At 41.8% G+C, this 21,747-nt stretch overlaps 1 protein-coding gene across 2 annotated transcripts in view; it reads right to left on the minus strand.

Annotated features, from left to right (window-relative positions):
- Positions 1 to 4,275: 4,275 nt before the first annotated feature.
- Positions 4,276 to 21,747, minus strand: part of ATXN10 (ataxin 10) — a 176,068-nt gene continuing 158,596 nt past the window's right edge. For both annotated transcript variants that reach the window (XM_025398303.1, XM_025398304.1), the window contains 2 exons: positions 6,032 to 6,219; positions 4,276 to 5,544 (listed from right to left, as the gene is read on the minus strand). In XM_025398303.1, coding sequence (XP_025254088.1) covers positions 5,542 to 5,544; positions 6,032 to 6,219 — 191 coding nt within the window. In that variant the 3' untranslated portion in view covers positions 4,276 to 5,541. The remainder of the gene's footprint in view (positions 5,545 to 6,031; positions 6,220 to 21,747) is intronic.

Here is a 21,747-nt window from a genome sequence, read left to right on the forward strand (position 1 = left end):
TCTGGATCACTGTCATCAACAGCCCCAGACGCAATTTCTCTACTTTCATTCTTTCTCCTCTCCATTTTCCACACAGCAGCAAGAGTAGTCATTTAAAATTGCAAGCGTAATCTTCACACTTCTCTGCTAAAATTGGCTCAATACCCCCGCGATGTACTTCCAGCAAAATTCGAATTCCTCCCATGGCCTTGAAGACCCTGCATGATCTGATTCCTGCTGTCCCCTCTGATCTGGTCTCATGGTGTTCTCCCTGGGCCACCAGGCACTGGGCCCAATGGCCACCCTCCTGGTCCCTGACCGAGTGAAGCTTTTCCAATCTTGGGGCCTCTGCACTTGCTGCTCCCTATTCCGGGACACTTCTCTGATTCTCTGCACAGCTGGCACGTTTTCAACCTTCTGGCTTTTGCTCAAAAAGAACACCCCAGTTACCATCAACTTGCCTATTTTCTTCATGGCACTTACTACAATATGCAATGCTCTTGTTTTATGTATTTGTTCACTTATTAATAACTTTCTGTCACCCTCACCAGAAGATAATCTTTATGAGAGCAGAGACCATGTCTGTCTTGTTCACTGTTGTATCCCCAGTGCATGGTACAGTCCTTGAGGGGGAAACTTAGGCTCAGAGTGGTTAAGCAACTTGCTCAAGGCCACAGCTGGCAAGTGAAGTTGAGATTTGAACTTGGGTTTTTCTAATTGCAAGCCTATGTTCTTCCCGTAACACTCTCCTTGCTTTACATCTGATACGGTTTGGATTTGTGTCCCTGCCCAATTTTCACGTCCAACTGTAATCCCCAATGCTGAAGGGGGTCCTGATGGAAGGTGACTGGATCACGTAGGTGGATTTCACCCTTGCTGTTCTCATGATAATGAGTTCTCACAAGATCTGGTTGTTTAAAAGTGTGTAGCACCCCATCACCACCCTCACTCTCTTCCTCCTGCTCCAGCCACGTAAGACATCCTGCTTCCCCTTCTGCCATAATCTTAAGTTTCCTGAGGCCTCCCCAGCCATACTTCCTGTATAGCCTGCAGAGCCATGAGTCAATTAAATCTCTTTTCTTTATAAATTACCCAGTCTCAGGTAGTTCTGTATAGCAATGCGAGAACGCACTAATACAACATCCAAAGCCACAGTCCAGGCATTTCTGCTATATTAGTTTTCCACGATTCTGGGAAAAGAAACTATCTATTTTTTCTCACTCATTCTCTTCCAATTAACTATACCAATTAATCACTAAGCATTAACTGCTGTGTGACCTTGAGCATAACTTTTCTGTGACTCAACCTCCTCATTCATATAATGGGATTAATGCCAGGATTAAGCACTTTACACACAGTCACTTGCTTGTTCTCTCATGTGCTCTGATAAGGCAGGTGGTATTATGAGCTGCATTTTCAGTGGGGCTGGAAATGAGAAAATGGAGACACCCAGAGCTTATGGAACCTGCCCAGGGTTAAGCAGGAGAAAGAGCAGGGACTGGAACCCAGAATTCTAGACTCAGAGCTGATATTCTTGTGGCCAACACACTTTACAAAGTGGTAGAAAAATTAAATCCGTGTGATAAAAATTACCTAAGCCCTTGCTTTGGTGATAGGAAATAAGCATAGAAATTTGTGAGTAAATGAATAATGTATATGATGTTGTTTAAACAAAAAGAAACATTTAATATGTTTCTAATTTAAGCAAGAATAAATAATTATGGAAAACTATGAAAATTAATTTCCACTGACAGCAGTGTCTCTGGTTGAGATGAGGAGAGTCTGAGGGATGAGTTAATACCATAACCACTATGTTTACGGCAAAAGCTTAAAAATTCATGTATATTGTGGATAGTAAATCAAATTCATATTGTGAAATATCACATAATATGTGACCTCAAAATATAAATAAATACACAAAGTGTGTAGGGAAGAGGAAAACAGATATTGTGTCATACAAACACAAGAAAAAAATCTGAATTTTGAAACAAGGTTTTCAATTGATTTTATGTGAACAAGCCAATATGGCTGAAATGATCAGAACCTCGGACAGCACCAAGAGGGCGGTTTCGTTGTTGTTGCCCCCCTGCTGCCCTACAGGCTAGGTTTTACATTAGATCTTAAACGTTAAGGTTCTTCCTCAGCTTTTCTGCATTTAAAAATTCTGCCTCAATTCTACTGCTTCACACGTGAAGCACTTATGTGTAGAACTTACGATGAAAGATTTTTAAAAAAGTTTTCTTTGGCAAAGACTGGCATTTTTGTTCTAACATCTTTGTTTATTCATTCAATGACAGAAATTAAAGGACAGTAAAAAAATCATTTTAAGGCCAGGCGCAGTGGCTCATGCCTGTAATCCCAGCATTTTGGGAGGCCGAGGAGGGCGGATCATAAGGTTAGGAGTTTGAGACCAGCCTGGAAACATGGTTAAACCCTGTCTTTACTAAAAATACAAAAATTAGCCAGGCATGATGGTGCATGCCTATAATCCCAGCTACTCAGGAGGCTGAGGCAGAAGAACCGCTTGAACCTGGGAAGCAGAGGTTGCAGTGAACCAAGATTGTGCCACTGCACTCCAGCTTGGGCAACAGAGCAAGATTCTGCCTTGAAAAAAAAAAATCATTTAAATAACATTTAAATGTCATGTATTATCAGGGCAGCACATGAATGACTTCAAAAGAGAATGGATATAAGATGCACAATAAAAACATTAATTTTTGATTTAAAGACGTACTAATTGGTAGCCCAAATCACCTCAATCATTTTTTCTATATCCCACTTTGCAAAGGACATGTTTTAGCAGTTTCCAAAGCCTGTGCTTAGATTGTGAAGTTACTGAACAACAATAAAAAAATGCATCTCAATGTTAGCTCCTAAAAACAAAAACAAAAACAGAACCACAAAACCAGGACGTTGCATTAGTGCCTTCTCGCATTGCTATACAGAACTCCCTGAGACTGGATAATTTATAAAGAAAAGAAGTTTAATTGGCTCATGGCTCTGCAGGCTATACAGGAAGCATGGCTGGGGAGGTCTCAGGAAACTTAGGATCATGACAGAAGAGGAAGCAGGCATGTCTTACAAGGCTGGGGCAGGAGGACAATGAACAAATATTAATAAATCCTAACAGTTTAGTAAGCTGGCCCTTGAAATCTATGGGTTATTGGTTCCAGGACCTGCTCACTTGGATGCCAAAATCTATAGATGCTCAAGTCTCTGATACGAACCTTCATAGTATTTGCATATAATCTACCCGCATTCTCCCACATACTTTAAATCATCTCCAGATTACTTGTAACACCTAATAAAATGTAAATGCTATAGACATAGTTGTCACCCTGTATTTTAAAATCTGTGTTGTTTTTTGTTGTTGTACTACTATTTTATTTTTCCTGAGTATTTTCAATCCCTAGTTGGTTCAATCTGTGGATACAGAACCTGTGGATACAGACAGCTGACTGTTTTACGATTGCAAAAATAAGTATTTTTGAAATCTTCACATCCGTTGTTAAAGTATTAAAAAATAATCACTCTGCAAATATTCGGACTCAGTATCAAGCTGAGGAGCCTTCCCCTCTATCTTTTAAAGTGAAGCCAGCTAAAAGCTTTGTCAGCTTGCTCTTGAAAGCAATAATATGGTCACAAAACTTGCTGTGACCATTCTGTCTCTTTACAAATTCTGTAAGGCTGGCCTGCTTTTTTCTTCCTTCTAAATGACTGATTGAGGTGGTGATTAATCCTCTATAGCATGTAAAACAAGGTTCTCAGGAGCTCCGAGTCCACGATAGAGGACAGGGAAGCTGTTGTGCTCAAGAATTAATCCATCCAAGGGAATCAAAGGCAGCCACAATGCAGTCATCAGCATGTTTTCACTATGCAAGCCCCACACTTCCTACTTAGAAAACACATAACCATTACCCCATTCTGTATTCTCACAAGGCTCCCTTTTATTTATTTGTGTTTGTTATTATATAGCTCATACCGACAAGTTTGTGTGATTCCACTGGTGTGCACACATCCATTGAGACAGGAAAAAAAGAAGTGTCTATTGCAAACTTGTTAAAAGGGAAAAGGGACTCCCACTGTTTTTTCCCTTTGGCCAGCCTTCTATTTAGAGGACAGAGCTTTAACTCTTTATGTCCCAGAAGAGAATGACTCCTTTGTGTAATTTTACTTTCGCAAGCGCTTCTTTACTGATGGAAAGTCATAAATGAGAGAAAAACGTTATTCATAGATTGCTGCAATCCTAGAAGCTGATGTGTCTTCAGAGTTACACGGAGTACATTAGATAGCACATGGGAAAACTTTTATTTCATTCTCAACATGCTTAAGCTATTTTTACAAATCAGTTAAAGTATGCCTACACAAAGCTTAGAAGCATTTTATTTGGGAGCAATCAGTATTTTTGTAAAAACTTTTGGACAGGTCTTTATTGTTTTTATTTTGGAAGGTTCAACACGAACTGTGCAAAATCTCTGGATATATTGTTTGGTGATGTGGCTGTTGAAGAAGATAATATATTTTAAGCATTCACAACGTGACCTCCCCCTAGAACTTTTGTTAATAATATGAATGATCTGGATTCAGTGAGTTCAGTGGTCATTTAATCCACTCCTACCTCTCATACAGCAGATAGACAGACAGATGAACAGACAGACAGATAACTAGATGTCAAACAAACTCCTGCTCCCTAAAAGTACTTTTGTAATTCCAGTGAAGACGTGGCTAAAACTGAGTGGCACCTTCATAAGACTGGTGCTTTTTAAATCAAAGAAGACAGAAATGTACCTTTAATGCTATGGCGCTGCACCAGAGCAGAACATCAGCTATTCCTCCCCCATGACAGAGGCATGAAGCCGGGGAGGACACAGGCATTCACCTTGACACAGAATGGGGCCTGGGATGTCGACTTCTGGGACGAACTAGAACAAGAAGAGTTAAGTGCCCACATGTTCTCTCACCAACCTCACTCCCCGCCACATTCCAAAGGGATAGGGCGCAGTGACAAGACAGCCCAGTACCTAAAATGAAGAGGGAGGGTTCTTGAATTAATTAACTGGAAATGAGTCTTGTCAATGTTTTGGAAAGGCAGAGGGGTGAAAAGAGATTGGTAGAATTAATCACAGTGAGAAACTACTTCAACTGCCTGCCAGAGTTCAGAAAACCCAATGAGAAGAGGAATATAAAGAATGATGCTGAGTTGCCATCTGAAGGGACAAACACAGTCCAAGCCAATGTCCAAGTTTTGTCAAATAAGGGTTGTGCCCTCCAAGAGACTGGTTTATTATCTGCTGTCACAGTAAGTACAATATATTCTTTAAATGCATGTTCTATCCAGGGGGACAAAGGCAAACCACAAAGTTACATTAATGCAAAGAAACAAGAGAACGCTCAGTTACTTCCACTTCTAGCTTATACACATTAAACTCCACTACCTAAAAAATTCCTAAGTTCCCGAATTTGTACTTATAAATCTTCAAACACTTGCGATTTCACATACTGCAGAAGATGAAAAATCCATGAAACATATTCCAAATATTCAGGTATTTGGATGCAGTTCATTCACTAAGAAGAAAAAAGAAAGAAATGCAGATATAACAAATCTATTTACAAGATTCATCAGACAAAGGGGAAAAAACCCCAGAACTTTGGTCAGTGATCACAAATAACTTAGAGAAACCTGAAACAATTCATGCAATAATATTCAAGGAGTTTTGTTTTTTAAACTATAGTGAACATTAACTATCTTTTAAAGAAAATCTAATTCCTATGAGTAACTTACTTTTACACCATGTATACATTTTGATATGCCTTTTATATGTCTCACCCAGAATGAGTTTGAAATTTTATCTGTTTTAAGAAAATGGCAGCATAAAGCCATAACAAAAAAACTGTTTGCAGCTATCTTTAGGGCTTTCCTCGGTAAACCACTAGAGAGGGCACAATTCTCCTATCCATATTCTTACAAAGAGCCTCGTGCTTGAATCAACGGGGAAGTGGAAACAGCTTTCTACAAACCAAAGGGAAGGACAGTTTCCTTGAGGGTACTTACTGGCTTAGGGGTATCTCTAGTAGATTTCAGGATCAGCTTTTCACCCTTCTTTTCAACTTCAAAACCCACTTTTTTAAGTAGGGATGCATCTGCCAGCCCCTGTTCCTCCATCTTTGCAATCAAATCTTGGTTTTGGCTGTTGTCTTCAGTAAGGTTTCGGATGGCGTATATCACCCACTGGGTCAGAACTGGAGCCAGAGTGAAGGAATGTGACAACATACTTTCCTGTTTGATAACTTCACATAAGAATTATCAGAAAAGGAGTAGAGGAGCACAGAAACACGGAACATCCAGGATCAATTAACAGGTTTTCTTGAGGATGCATTCTCTGAATATGCATCTAAACTGCAAACACATTAAAAAGAGGCAATGCATGCATACGCACATATACATCCAACATGTGTGTGTGATGTCCAGCCACTGGCACCCGGAGATATTTACTCAGTATTTGTTGAATGAATGAACAAGGAAGCAAAGTCTTAGAATAGCTCAAACTGAAGTTTATGAACCCAAGAACACACACACAGGCAAACGTGTGTGCGTGCACACACACACATTCCTTTGTTGAATAATTATGTTACTGACTCACTAGGGAAAGAATAAGAGGAGCACTAAAGAATCAGTCACAAAGATGTCAGGTTAGAATCAGGAAAATCATCTTGTTTAATGGGAGCCCAGTTAGAAATAAGAATTGTTTCCTAGGAGTCACCATGGAATTTCCCGCATTCAGTATTCTAAAGATGAAGCTGGAAGGCCTTTGAAGGATTTGCTGTGTTTAGTTTGAATACTCAGGCTCCTGAAAGCATCAGGGCTCACTGTGCCCAAGTGCTCACCTGGCACGTTCCGCGTGGCAGGAGACCAGAGACAACCTACTAAGACTGGGATAGCATCGCCACATTACTGAGTAGGGCATTTGATTTAATCACCAAGAGCCGTGTAAACTTCATGCAAGCATTAAATTGCTATTATATGTAGTTCTATAAAGGACTGTATAAAAACTACTGCAGGGACCAGTCTTCAGTGGTTGGATTCAGGGACATACATAAGAGACTGCCAAGAGAAGCTGTGTCCCTACTGGGCCTGGCACCCTGATCCAGGGGAACAACAAAGAACCTAGGGTGGAATAAACACTTTTCCAAAGAAAGAGGCCTCCCTGCCCATGAGCAGATAAAGGCATGAAGTCAAACAAGTCCTGTCCCCTGATGATTACCAGATGCTTCCCACTCGGGCATTGCCAATGCCAGAACCAGGGCGTCAGTGTCCCCACAAGGTATCAAACCCTAGAGCTAAAGAGCCAAGTCTTCTGATCTTGTCCTGAATGCCCCTGTGCAACGCTGTGGACCAGTTCTGAGACATTTCTAGCTCCCCCAACATGGCATGGGAACACGGAGAAAACTTTCAACATTCATAAAGCAGGTGCTCTTTCCTGTAGTATCTGGGAAAGAAAATGAGTCCAACAGTCTCTCTCCCTAGTTCAACAGCCTCAAAAGAAAACAGTAAAAATGACTGTCCAATGAAGTCAGACAACTGAAATATACTAAACACGGGCAGCTGTATGCTCAGGAAGAGTTTTTGGGGCTTTAAAAAGGTTGCTCCATCTTAGTCCCTCCAATACCCACCTGGTGAGCTGGCCCAGGGTCCTCTCCGCTTCCCCACTCACAGCACTTAAGCTCCTGGCCTGGGTCTCCCAGCTCCTCCACGGCAGGGGCTGTGGTCGTGTGTTCCTGGGGACTTGGGCCTCGACATGGAGCCTGGCACAAAGCAAAGGACCAACCAGCATGTGCTGAGTGAATGACCTGCTGGTCTTTGGAGGTTTAGCATCAAAACCACTGGTGGGTATAAATGACTGACCTTTTCCAGATGGCAGAGAAAAGGACTGTCAGTGCCCAGCTGATGCTGCTTCTATAATCAGTCATCTGTCTATGGTGGGGAAAACGTTCTCATTTTGTCATTTATCTGTCATTCTCTTGTGACAAAGTCCAGGTCCTTTATATGCCTGCATTTCTTTTCTGGAGACAGAACCTATTCAAATATTCAAATGCATAAATCTTAAATTTGAATATCCACCTCTTTTCCATGATCACTGAACCCCCACTTTGTGCCAGCATAGAGAATAAAGATAATGAACCCCGGTATCAAGCACTTACAACATATTCGTGAATTTCTCAATAATGAATTATTTGAATTTCACACCCAGGATGTCACTGGCAATATACAAATTCATTTTCTCACTTTTTGTAGGAAAAGGAGGAGTCAGAGATTATTAGGAGAACTGACTCAAGGAGCAAGAAATATATGTATAAGACTGGGGAATTTTTGTTCATGAGTATAACTCCCTAATGGTAAATGAAAGAAGCATAACAATTCTTTCTGAAACATCCTGGTTATTCACTTAAATATAATTAAAGTAGGAAAGTTGAAATTCCCAATAATGCATTCAGACCTCCTGAGATCAGAGGGGTGGTTGGCTCAGAAACTGAAGAGTCTGGTGCCAGCACCGTCACTGCCAGCAGCAAACACAGGATGTCTCTGGAGGAAAGGGACTATCAAAGTGCTCCACTCCAGGGCATGTGAGACCCCGCCAGACGGCCCCTACCAACCTCTCCTGCCAGACACCCTCATCTCTCAGGTTCTGGCAATGTCACAATGCTGGCCTCGCCTCTGTCTTTGCACCCACAAATCCCTGACCTGGGATGTGCTTTCCTCACTGCTGCTTCTTTTCTCATGGGGCACACTTAGGCTTCGAGACTCAGCAAAGTATCACAGTCTCCCGGAAGCCTTCCCTGTCTAAGCTACCCCGCGACACCTGCTTAAATTAGGTGCACCTGCTGTCTGTTGCCAATGCAGTCTTTTTTTTTTTTTTTTTTTTTTTAACAGTTCTCATCACACTGCACTGTACTCATCTGTTTATGAGTTTGTGAGCTCCTCGAGCGCAGGAGTCCCATCTAATTGACTTCGATATCCTAGCACCGAGTCTAGTTCCCAGCACAAGCTGCATGTTCAATACGTACTTATTGAAATTGTATCTTGAAAGCCTAGGCTCAAGTGATCCTCTTGCCTCAGCCTCCTGAATAGCTGGGACTACAGCCACCGTGTCTGGCCTTATTGAAATTATGTAAGCTATGACTCTTTGTTTATATTTCTGTATGCCCTAATGCACTGTGAACTCCTCGCAACAAGCCCAGTGGTACTCACTTCTCTGTGCTCTGTCCCTAGCGTGGTGCTGGGAAATGTTTGCTAAATGAACAAATGCAAGCATGCTATCTCTCATTCACCACGTGGGTGGGGCCACGGTGGCAGTGCAGCGACCCACAGGCTGTGTTTTTGCCTCCTGTTCTTGGTGTGGTTTCCCGACCCAGGGCTTTTTAGCGTTTGAGAGATTAGATGAAAGTAAACCGATATAAACGCAACCCAGGCAAGGAGGCTGGACTGCGTAAATAAAAGGTCCACAACAACAAAACACCAGAATTCCCATGTAGATGGGAGCAAAGAGTGGATTTTAATCTGTTCATCTTGGGGTTGGAGGGCAACATTTCTATCACATTTTGTGAAAATACTGTTATCATGGTATTTTAATAGCAACCCACCCTTAAAGTGTTTGGTAGCTAATTTCTGTAGAATACAAACTTACACAATGCCCGCTTTATATATAAGACAAGTGGAGCACAGAAAGAATGAGACTGAAGAAAAGCCCTCTTGGAGATGAAGGGTTGCCAGGTGTCTCCCTCAAACAGGGGCACCGCTTGCAGCTGGGGTGATAGGTCCTGCTCAGCCCTCTGCAGCCCCAGGCTTCAGGCATACTACCTCAGGAACAAAATATGATAGTCCAGTATTTCACAAGGAGCAGATTCTTGGCATAGCCACTGACCTGACAACCTAACGGAAGAAGCACTGAAGCCCAAAGCAGAAAACGCACTTTTGTCTTCTTCCAAAATTAGTACCAAAGTGCAAAAAGATGTAAGTCAAGGAAGTGTGAAAGGCTGAGAAGAAATAGGGCCACAAGACCACTCTGGAATCAACCCCCTTTCAGGGCCTTGAAAATCAGAAATAACAACCATGCCAATAATAGTAAACCTCAATACTTTTCATTTAAATATACATTTAATACTCTCACGTATTTTAAGTGAAATTCATCTTTCCTTCCGGTTTAAGGAGGACTTCATGAAGGCAGAACCCCCATGCATTCTTCTTAGGTAGACGTGAAGTTTGCTTCACTGCCCCCTCTAAGTGAGCACCAACATTTTGGGGTTTGTGTTGTCTATCTGGAAATCAAATACTACACAAACCTCCTCTAATCTGTTCCTATTTCCAGTGAGAACATTTTAGCACTGCTGTCTTGGGTTCTAGACTTAATCGTAATCACAAAATCAATTTTTCATAGTTGTTTCTTTCACGAAATTTGAGTTGAAAATAAAAACATTGTAAAATACAGCCCTAGAGAGCGTGTCTGGTCCACAGCCCTGGGTCATGAATATGCATGCCACTCCTTGTTAGAGTGCAGCCTGTGCAGACCTAGACAGTCTGAAGTGTCACGAGAGAGATTAAAGCAAGTCTCAGTTAATATTCACATTGCCCTCTTGTTCCCTCTCTAAAGGGACAGAGAGAAAGAAAGAGTAGGGGAGAAAATTAAACATCTTCTAAAGTCTCTAATCCTACCAACATCTGAAGTGCTTTATTGTATGCTTAGCTTTAGAAAGAGAGCTTCTAACGTTTCCATAGCTACTACAAATAGAAGGCATGAGCCTGTTTGTTGCAAAACTGCCTTGAAAGAACCCTGCAATCAGCACTAGAGCGGGACTTGATGGTGCTGGCCAGCTCTTCAGCAGGGGACTCTGGGGTCTTGACCCAGGCCACCCAGACCACAGCGTCAGTAAAGCACCTTGTACTGCTGAATGGCCGAGGCAGCACTGCACTGGGCCTCAGCTGGTTCAACACATGGCGCAACACTAAACTGGGTGGTCTTGTACCAGCAAGGGGATAAGATATTAGCAGGGGAGAAGAACATAGGCTGGGAAACAGCATGATACAGAAAAACAATCCATGGTAAGGGTTTTAATGACCAGCAGATTGATGTGCCAAGCTCACTTTTAAAGTACAGTCGGGTAAGCTGAAATGTTAAAACTGGAATTGTCTGATGAGACAGATTCCATCAAGCTAAACTATTCTTTCAGCTATCAAAATCAGTGCTACTTAAAGTCCTGTACATCATTAAATGTAGACTCCAGGGCGACAGGAACTCTGTTCTGGTCACTGCTCTGTCGGTGTTTAGAAGACTGCTAAGAACAGGGGTCAGCAAATCATGGCCTGTGCTTTTTATGACAGCAAACTAAAAACAGTTTTAATATATTTAGATGATTGGAAACAAATCTGAAGAATACTGATTTCTGACACATGAAAATTATTTGAAATTCAAATGTCAGTATCTGTAAATAAAGTTCTACAGCACACAGCCACGCCCATCACTTGCCTGTGTCAGCGGCTGCTGTCACACTGCAAGGGCAGGGTGGAGCAGCTGCCAAGAGATAGCACGGCCTGCAGAGCCAAAATATTTACTATGTGGCCCTTCACAGAAAAGGTGTGCCAACTTCCGGCCTAGAACATGGGAAGCACCAATGAATATTTGTTGAATAAATAAATAAACAGGCCAGGAGCAGTGGCTCACGCCTGTAATCCCAACACTTTGGGAGGCTGAGGTGGGTGGATCACGAGGTCAGGAGTTTGAGACCAGCATGGCCAACATGGTGAAACCCCATTTCTACTAAAAATACAAAAAAATCAGCTGGGCGTGGTGGTGAGCTGCCTGCAGTCCCAGCTACTCGGGAGGCTGAGGCAGGAGAATCGCTTAAACCCGGGAGGCAGAGGTTGCAGTGAGCCGAGACTGTGCCACTGCACTCCAGCCTAGGTGACAGAGCAAGACTCTGTCTCAAAAATAAGTAAATAAATAAACCAACCCTAAAAAGTACTGGCATTGAAAAAATAGCATTATGTAAATTAAAATGATTTAAACGTGTTAAAAGACTTTTCATGGTGTTCTGATATATACGGACTTTATTTATAATATCTGTATAACAGATACATATATTATATGTAATATGTGTATTTAGTTTTTGCATCCAGGATATATATTTTAAAACTCTTTTTTTTTTTTTTTTTGAGACGGAGTCTCGCTCTGCCGCCCAGGCTGGAGTGCAGTGGCCGGATCTCTGCTCACTGCAAGCTCCGCCTCCCGGGTTCACGCCATTCTCCTGCCTCAGCCTTCCGAGTAGCTGGGACTACAGGCGCCCGCCACCGCGCCCGGCTAGTTTTTTGTATTTTTTAGTAGAGACGGGGTTTCACCATGTTAGCCAGGATGGTCTCGATCTCCTGACCTCGTGATCCGCCCGTCTCGGCCTCCCAAAGTGCTGGGATTACAGGCTTGAGCCACCGCGCCCGGCCTATATTTTAAAACTCTTTTTAGATAACAAACCCATGAAGTCAAGGGATTTGTGTATTGCAGGGCTTTCCAAAGTACACTGTGGAGCAGGGAGGGGCACACAATTAGAACCTCTCCCAGAGCTGGCCTGCACAGAGCACGGTCAGCACCGGCAAGCCTACTCCACCCAGGCTTTTACAAACCTGTGTAATTATCTGCCCTGTTAGAAAAAGGTTTTCCTAGATGAAGATGCTTCACAAATCCCTTGTCACACCTAAACAAATATCTTCTCGGACCATGGTAAAAATGTAGAGTTTTTTAGAGTGCAAAGTAGTAGTTCAGTTTAAAAACTGTTCTCAAAATGTGTTATATTGCTACAAAATACTTTAAAATATGCCAATTTCTGTCAGCCAAAGAAGAAAACACGCCGAGAGTGTGGCCCTGAAAAGGCAACCCCCTCACCCCATCTCACCCCAGTGCATTCCCAGGGGAGTGTCCTCAATGACCTTGTCCCTGTTGTCTGAGAACTTTCTTACTGAGAGGAAAAAAGACACTTCCCAAAGTGCTGCCCAGGGAGCCCTGGGCTTCCTGGAGTTTCATGGGACTCGCGCTACCCGTTGGGACCACCTCCTTAAAAAGAAGAGCTCCCGCTCGCAGGGTTGCTGGAGAGTAAGGCAGGGGGCTGGAGAGAGGGAGGGGGCCAGACAACATGGAGGTCCTGGGGCAGAGATACATCTGAAGATCCCCTTACTTTTGCAAGGGGCCACAAATTTTTCAGAATAAACTCAAATGTCAAGAGATATTTTCATTGCTTTCTACAGTTCATTTTACTTCCACCTTCATCTGTCATGATTATCTTTTGTTCTCAACTCTCATTTATGTCACTGGTCCCACTGCATACTCTTCTCATTCAGAAAATTAAAGTAGAAGTCTAATTTATGGTGCTGATTCTACACAGGGTCTCCCTGCGTGACGCTGAAAACTATGTGTGCAATACCCACCACAAACCACCCATTTTGGCTCCCTCTTCCTTCTCTAAATTGTTGGTCTATCTGGTATCTAATTTCCCTCTGAGTTTTTATATTTTAATATGAGAGAACATCTGTGCTTCAAATGTTTCCATGTAGTGCTGTATGTCCTGTTCTATGTTTTGTAGCCTGTTATGCCTTAATAGCATTTAAAAATAAAAGTTAAAATCACGACTATGTATACCCTCCAATTTGCCAATTAATGGCTAATTGCTAATACTGAAAGTGTTAAAACAAAATACTAAAAGAAGGCAGAGAAATAATTGTCAGATTTGTATTATAGGTTACAATCTGAAGAATACAGAATAAGATTTGCATTTAATACACACTATAAGAAGGAGCAGTTTCCGTCTTTCCCAAGGGAAAAAACCATCTCAGTAACACCCCTGCACTGAAAGCTGAGGCTGCTTCTCGGCTTCTAGGCCATAAGGGAAGTGGTACATAGGCCCCATAAAACACTGCTGAGTTTTGACAGAACTACATTTCATACCTCTGTCCACTAGAGATTTTACCTCTGTGCATAACCCAAATCAGTACTTTATTAAAGATGCTGAAATGAAGGCCAATCCACTGTCCTTGCTTGGCACAATGTACATTTCATAAATCGTAAAGGGAGAGGGGAGATGTTCCTGACTTCACAGGCCTCCTCTCTGAAGCCTGAAACCTCTCTCTCTCTACAAGGCTCACACTTCCTCCACTGCATCTCGTGGGCCTAAACGAAGGGCTGTGGCACCAGTGCGCTGTCCAGGCCTTGCTGGGCGTGTGCTCTCCATCCCTCACCAGTCCCAGATGTGAAAGCTCAAGCGCCCACGCCAGGCAAAAGCAGGACCCATGAGCCCACGGCAGGCAAAGCAGGACCCATGAGCCCGTCCATCTGGCAGTGAAGTCATGGGAAGATGACCTGTGCCCTGCACAATCATCGCACACACTGCCCACTCCAAAAGCTTCTGTGGCCAATGGAGGGCCATGCTCACAGGTACCTCACATTCACGGGGTTTTGGCGGTGAAGGATCCTGTGGCAATGAAACTAATTTTGTACATGACATGCTCTGGAATCATTTTACTGACCACTTCAAAGCACAGCGTGGTACGAAGCAGTCACAGTCTGGCAGCCCCATCACACACAGGTTTCAGGGTCAGAAACAACCAATACCACTTCTAACTTAAACCACACGAAAGGGTTTTGGGGCCATGAAATAGTTCCAGTTGGACTTGGGGCAGCACTCCAATGTCACATCTGAGACTCGGGAGGAGCCACTGTATGCAGCATGGTTAACAGAGTGCCCGGCACACCCATGCACACCGCAGATATTCAGGCCACGGTGCACGAGCTCTGACTCCAGAGAATGTGTACTCACCGTGTGCTCAGACTCCTATCTTACTAGTCCTTGCAGCTCCTGGCTACAGTACGAGTGTTTAAAATATTTGCCCGTTGGTGCCTGGCTTTGATCTACTTATGAAGGGGTAGCTCCCAGAGTTCTGTCAGATCCGGGCTGTAAGGGAGGTGTGATTTAATAAATGCATGTGGATACACAGCCATGATACAATGTCAGCCTTCATGCTGCAGGAGACAGTTGTAGGGGAGCAGCATTCTGGGGACCATAAACTTCTAAAGTAAACAACAGGGCTCAGTGTCTCCACACACAACCCGGGACGTTGCCAGTAGCACACTGCCCCGATGGTGGCAGGGGAAGTCCTAACGATAGGGGGATTTATGCATGTGAGTCAATGGAAGCCCAGTAGAAACAGGGGAAGTGTCAGGCCTTGCCTGCCAGGTAAAGAGGATGTTTACCAAGTACCTGGTGATCTCTGGGATCAGTGGTCAGATAATAAGCTGACCCCACTGAATTTCTGTTCCTGGAGCACACTGCCACTCTCAAGGCAAGCGAAGCTTTGTACATTTAAGTGTCTCTCACATAAGCCAAGACTGAAAATGAGATTGTCATAAAATAGTAACACGAGTAAAACTAATAAAAGTAACAGCAGCAGTTGTCACATTCCAGGACACAGGATGTGCCAGGGGCTGTTCTAAGTGTGAAAGCATTCAATCCTCACAACTCTCTATGCGGTAGATGTTTGTTACTGTCCTCATTCTATTGATGAGAAAACTAAGACACACAGAGGCGAACATGGCCAAGGTCCCGCAACTGAATGTGTTCAAGGTGGATTTGGAAATAGGCAGTCAGGCTCCAGCATCCGCTCCCCTGATCGCGATGCCATATCGCTGCTAAGTATGCTCTCATGACCAGTCCATCCAGGGAGACCTCTGGAGGGCAGAGCAGTTCTTCTTCCGAGTTGCTCTGACTACACGTTTCTGAGCTATGCCTGCAAACCAGTACAAGGAGCGGTAGGTTTTATGATACATGAAATACATCCTTTTCTCTTCAAAGAAATCCCAAGTGATAAAATAAACTTGCAGATACCAGTCAGAGTAACTATCTCTGCAAAATACCTTTAGAACTAGCTAATAATTCAAAGTGAAATAAAAATTTAGAGCAGAAAAAGTAAACCCACCTAAGTTATGAGACATTAGTGTTCGTCTAGCACTGTTGGTATTTCAAAATTAATGAAGTACAGCCAAGGATCAAAAATAGTTCTAAGTTAGAAAGGATTAAATGAAGAACATGAACAGGGTGGAGCTTCTGGCGATTTAGAACAGGCAAGACACAGCAGGCCCTGAGGAGTCAGGGAGCGCTCTTATGCTGTACACACCAGTGTCTGGGCATTTGGTAGCACTTGCTCCAGTGGCATTAGTTACCATGGCCATCCTGACCTGCCTCCTCACCCCGCCTCCCCCGACACCTCCAGCAGCTCCCAGGAAGTCGGTGGTCAAGGGTAGGGAGGGTTTGCAGGGTGAAGAGGCACAGATACCAGATGCATGCGCTTCCCAAGGACTCTACTATGCTGAAAAGTCAACACAGGAGAGAGGTTCTCATTTCATGCTGTCTGCTTTCCCTTATAACAGTAACAGGTGACTCAAGAGTTGCCTGCAGTCTGATTGGATTTCTTTCAACAAGGAGATCTCAATTCTAATTTATCCTCATCAGGGGAGGAACACTACTATATCCATTTCAGCAGAAAGGTATAATACATAAATAACTCCAATATTAATTATAACACTTTAGACTATTTAAAAGCCAAGTGGTCACGCTGGTGACACTTAGTTCTAAAACTCTCCCTTGATGCATATCCCTCTAACAAATTTCTGAAGTACTGAATATTTCATTTTGGGGAGAAAATTCATTCAATTACAGAAACTTAATACTTTAACACTGTTTTCCTCTTCTCTATAAACAACACACCTCTTGATATTTAGACTGGCATTGGAGCAAGGGATTTAGATATGAACAAAAATTTAAACTGTTAATCTTACATCTGAATGTGTCTCAAGAATTTAATCATGGTCTATTCATTCATTTAACAAATATGAAGGCAAAATGCTCAATACTGGTAAGACAACAGCTAACAGGATAGTCCAGTCCCTGCCCTTGGGGCGTTTACATTCTAGCACTTGCAGAGGCAGGCCCTAAACCAAAAAACAAAGTCTGAAAGGGGTGACAGAGTATAATTACAAGAGGACAACTTGGGGAAAGAGGAGAGTTAGGGAAGGCCTCTCTGAGGAATTAACATCAGAGCTGAAACTCAAAGGATGAAAAGAAGCCAGACCCCTGGAGAGCTGAGGAAGAGGCTGCGGACGGGAGCAGGCCACAGAGCGCCTCCACATGGAGGAACACTGATGAGAAAAACTTGTATGGCTGGGAAGAATGAGTGAGAGAGAGTGGATAAAATGAAGTAGAAGTCAGTCAAAGCCAGCTCTTTCAGGGATTCTTAGGCTGTGGTAAGGAGCTTGCTGTACTGCATTCTAACATAATGAGAACTCATCAAAAGAGCTGAAGTAGAAAAATTAAGAAGCTCGTGGGGGCAGCTGCGTGGAGAGTGGAACAAGGGAACAGGAGTTTATAATGGCGAGAATAAGATTTTGGAATAATACAGACTTGGGTTCAATTCCAGCTCTGCCATTTTACAAGCTGTATGGCTTTGGGCAATTTACACAACTTTACCAAGGCAGTCGTTCCACCTATAAACTTGGACAGGTAGTGGGTACAGGTGACAGAAGGAGGTGTTTGCCATGTGCACAACACACTCAGTGCACCTGAGAGCCACGGGTGCAGTGGAGTTCCAGCACAGGCCCTGGACAGGCTTATAGGCCACCGTGCTCCTCTATTAGGCATATGACTTCACATCCTTTCGCCAATGAGGGGGAGACGAAATGATCTCTCAGTATATCAAATGATAGTACAGAAAAGCGATTATGTTCTTGGGCCTTGTGAGCAGTTAAGGTGAGGTTCAAATTGCATTGCCGTTCTGCTGCCAAACAGCTGGTGGTCCTAGCCAGTTATAAAACCATTTGCCTAAATTCCCTCCTCTATAAAATGAAGATAAAAATACTGTTTCATAGGATGGACACAAAGAAGAAATAAGATCACAATGCAAGGCACGAAAGAGGCACTCAATGTCAGATATTACTGTTAAACAGACAGAACTGTTTGCTTTTTTTTGACCCTGAAGAATGATTAATTAGAAAACTATACTGTGCTCAGGCCCCTGATGAGGATCTGAGATATACAGGAAAAGTCTGAGGTACAGTTGCTGCCTATATTTTCCTCCAAAATTTTTGTTTTACTATGGTCAAGTACACAAAACATAAAATTTCGCATCCTAACTATATTAAAGAGCACACTTTGGTAGAGTTAAACACATTCACAACAATGTGTGTCTATCACTACCATCCATCTCCGCAACTCTTATCTCATAAACGGAAACTCAGTCCCCATTAAAGAGTAATTCCCTTTCTTCCCTCCCCTCAACCGCTGGCAAGCACTCTACTTTCTGTCTCCGTGATTTTGACTACTCTAAGTACCTCTTATAAATAAGCTGACACAGTATGACTGGCTTATTTCACTAAGCATAAGGTCCTCAGGGTTCATCCATCTTCTACTGTGTGTCAGAACTGCCTTCCTTTTAAGGCTGAGTCATATTCCATTAAATATAAAGGCCACATTTTGTTTATCCACTCACCCTTTGGTGGACACCTGGGTTGCTTCTACCTTTCGGCTACTGCACATAATGCTGCTAGGAACACGGTGTACAAATACTTCTTTGAGACACTATTTTCAATTCTTTTGGGTATATACCCATAAGTGGAATTGCTAAATCACATATATAGTAATTCTATCTTTAACTTTTTGGGGACTTGCCAAACCATTTTCCACAATGGCTGCACTATTTTACATTCCCATCACTAATGCATGGGAGTTCTGATTTCTCCACATTCATGCCAAGACTTGTTTTGTTTTTTTTTTTCTTGTTTTGTATAGTGGCCTTCTTAATGGGTGTGAGGTAGTATCTCATTGTGGTTTTGATTTGCATTTTCCTCATGATTAGTGATGCTGAGTATATTTTCATGTGCTTCTTGGCCATTTGTATATCTTACTGGAGAAATGTGTACTCAGACTTTTGTCCATTTTTGAATCAGGCTGTTTTATTGTTGTTAAGTTTATGAATTCTCTCTATATTTTAGATATCTGTCCCTTATCAAATAAATAATTTGCAAATATTTTCTCCCATTCTGTGGATTACATTTTTACTCTGTTGAATGATTCTTTTGATGCAAAATATCTTAAAATTTTCATGTGGTCCAATTTGTCATTTTTCCTTTTGCTGTCTGTGCCTTTGGTATCACATCCAATAAATAATTGCCAAATTCAATGTCATGTGAAGCTTCTGCCCTGTATTTTCATCTAAGAGTCTTACATTTAATCCACTTTGAGTTAATTTTTGTATATGATGTTAGGTAAGGGTTCAGCTTCATTCTTTTGTACCTGGATACCTAGCTTCCTTAGCACCATCTATTGAAAAGACTGCCTTTTCTCCACTGAATGGTGTTGTCATCCTTTTCAACAATCATTTGACTACATTTGTGGATATTTACTTCCGGATTCTCTATTCTGTCCCATTAGTCCAGATGTCTTGTCTTCGTGTCAGTAACACACTGTTTTGGTTATTGTAGCTTTATTTATTTATTTATTTTTTTGAGACGGAGTCTCGCTCTGTCGCCCAGGCTGGAGTGCTGTGGCCGGATCTCAGCTCACTGCAAGCTCCGCCTCCCGGGTTCCCGCCATTCTCCTGCCTCAGCCTCCTGAGTAGCTGGGACTACAGGCGCCCGCTACCTCGCCCGGCTAGTTTTTTGTATTTTTTAGTAGAGACGAGGTTTCACCGTGTTAGCCAGGATGGTCTTGATCTCCTGACCTTGTGATCCGCCCGTCTCGGCCTCCCAAAGTGCTGGGATTACAGGCTTGAGCCACCGCGCCGGGCCTATTGTAGCTTTATTATAAGTTTCAATAAGTTATTATAAGCTGGAAGTGTGAGTCTTCCAGCTCTGTTCTTCTCATACATTGTTTTGGCTATTCAATGTCCCTTGAGATTCCATATGAAGTTTACAATGGGTTTTTCTATTTCTGCAAAAAATTTCATTGGAATATTAACATGACTTGCATTAAATCTGTAATTGCTTTGAGTAGTATTGACATCTTAACAATATTGTTTTTCAACACATGAACATGGGATGTGTTCCCATTTTTGTCTCCTTTAATTTCTTTCAACAATGTTTTAGAGTTTTCATGGTACAAGTCTTTCACCTCCTTGAGTTAATTCCTAAGTACTTTATTATTTTTGATGCTATTATAAAAGGAATTACTTTTGTAATTTCCATTCCAGGTCAGTGTTAGTAAATAGAATGCAACTGATTTTTGTGTGTTGACTTTAGATAGTGCTACTTTACTGAATTCATTAAAACATGAGTTTTAATGGTTTTGTGTATGAGGGGGATGGAATCTTTAGAGTTTTCTATAGATCATATAATCTGTGAAAAGATAATTTTACTTCTTCCTCTAATTTGGATGCCTTTTCTTTTTCTTGCTTAATTGGTTTGGTTAGAACTTCTAGTAAGATATTGAATACAAGTGATGAAAGCGGACATCCTTGCCTTGTTCCCGATCTTAGAGAAAAAGTTTTCAGTGTTTCATCATGGAGTATGTTTGCTGTTGATTTTTCACTTGTTGGTTTCTCATGGCTTTTAATATGTTGAGGTAGTTTCATTATATTCCTAGTTTGTTGAGTGTTTTTTTTTAATCATGAAGAGATGGTGAATTTTGTCAAATGCTTTTTCTGCATCAACTGAATCGATCAGGTGTTTCTTTCCCTTCATTCTATTAATGTGGTGTATTACACTGGTCAATTTCAGCATGTTGAACCACCCCTGCATTCCAGGAATAAATTCCATTCGGTCATGGTGTGTAATTATTTTAGTATGCTGTTGAATTCATGTTCATAAAGGATATTGGTCTTTAATTTTCTTGTAGTGTCTCCATCTGGCTTTTGTACCAGGGTAATGCTGGCTTCATAAAATGAGTTAGGAAGTGTTCCCTTCTCTTCAATTTTTTGGGAAAAGTTTCAGAAGGATTGGTATTAGTTCCCCTTGAAATGTTTGGTAGAATTCACCAGTAAAGGCATCAGGTTTAGGGCTTTTCTTTGTGAGATTTTTCATTGCTGATTCAATTTTCTTACTAGTTATAAGTCTATCTGTATTTTCTACTTTTTGTGATTTAGTTATGATAGGTTTTGAGTTTCTAGGAATTTGTCCATTTTATCTACAGTATCCAAAATGATGGTGTACAATTGTTCACAGTGCTCTCTTCCAACCCTTTTTAATTCTGTAGAATCAGTAGTAATGTTCCTACTTTCATTTCTGATAATTTGAGTCTTCTTTTTTCCTTAGTCCACCTAGCTAAAAGTTGGTCAATTTTTGTTGATCTTTAAAAAACCAACTTTTGTTTTCATAATTTTCTCTATTATTTTTCTCTTCTCTAGTTTGTTTTATTTCTGCTCTAATCTTTACTATCTTACTTTTGCTAGCTTTGGGTTTACTTTGTCTATGTCTTTATCCAGTTCCTTGAACTTTCTTATTTTTTAATGTAAGCATTTATAGCTATAAATTTCCCCCTAAGCTTTATTTTTGTTGTGTGCCGTAAGTTCTGTTATGTTGTCTTTTCATTTTCATTTGTCTCTAAATATTTTATTTCTTCTTTTTTTCTTTTTTTTAAATTTTAATAGAGATGGGGGTTCACCATGTTGCCCAGGCAGGTCTTGAACTCCTGGCCTCAAGCAATCATCTTACTTTGGCCTCCCAAACTGCTGGGATTACAGGTATGAGCCAC

The sequence above is a fragment of the Theropithecus gelada genome, chromosome 10 (assembly GCF_003255815.1).
Source record: "Theropithecus gelada isolate Dixy chromosome 10, Tgel_1.0, whole genome shotgun sequence".
Classification (NCBI taxonomy): Eukaryota; Metazoa; Chordata; class Mammalia; order Primates; family Cercopithecidae; genus Theropithecus; species Theropithecus gelada.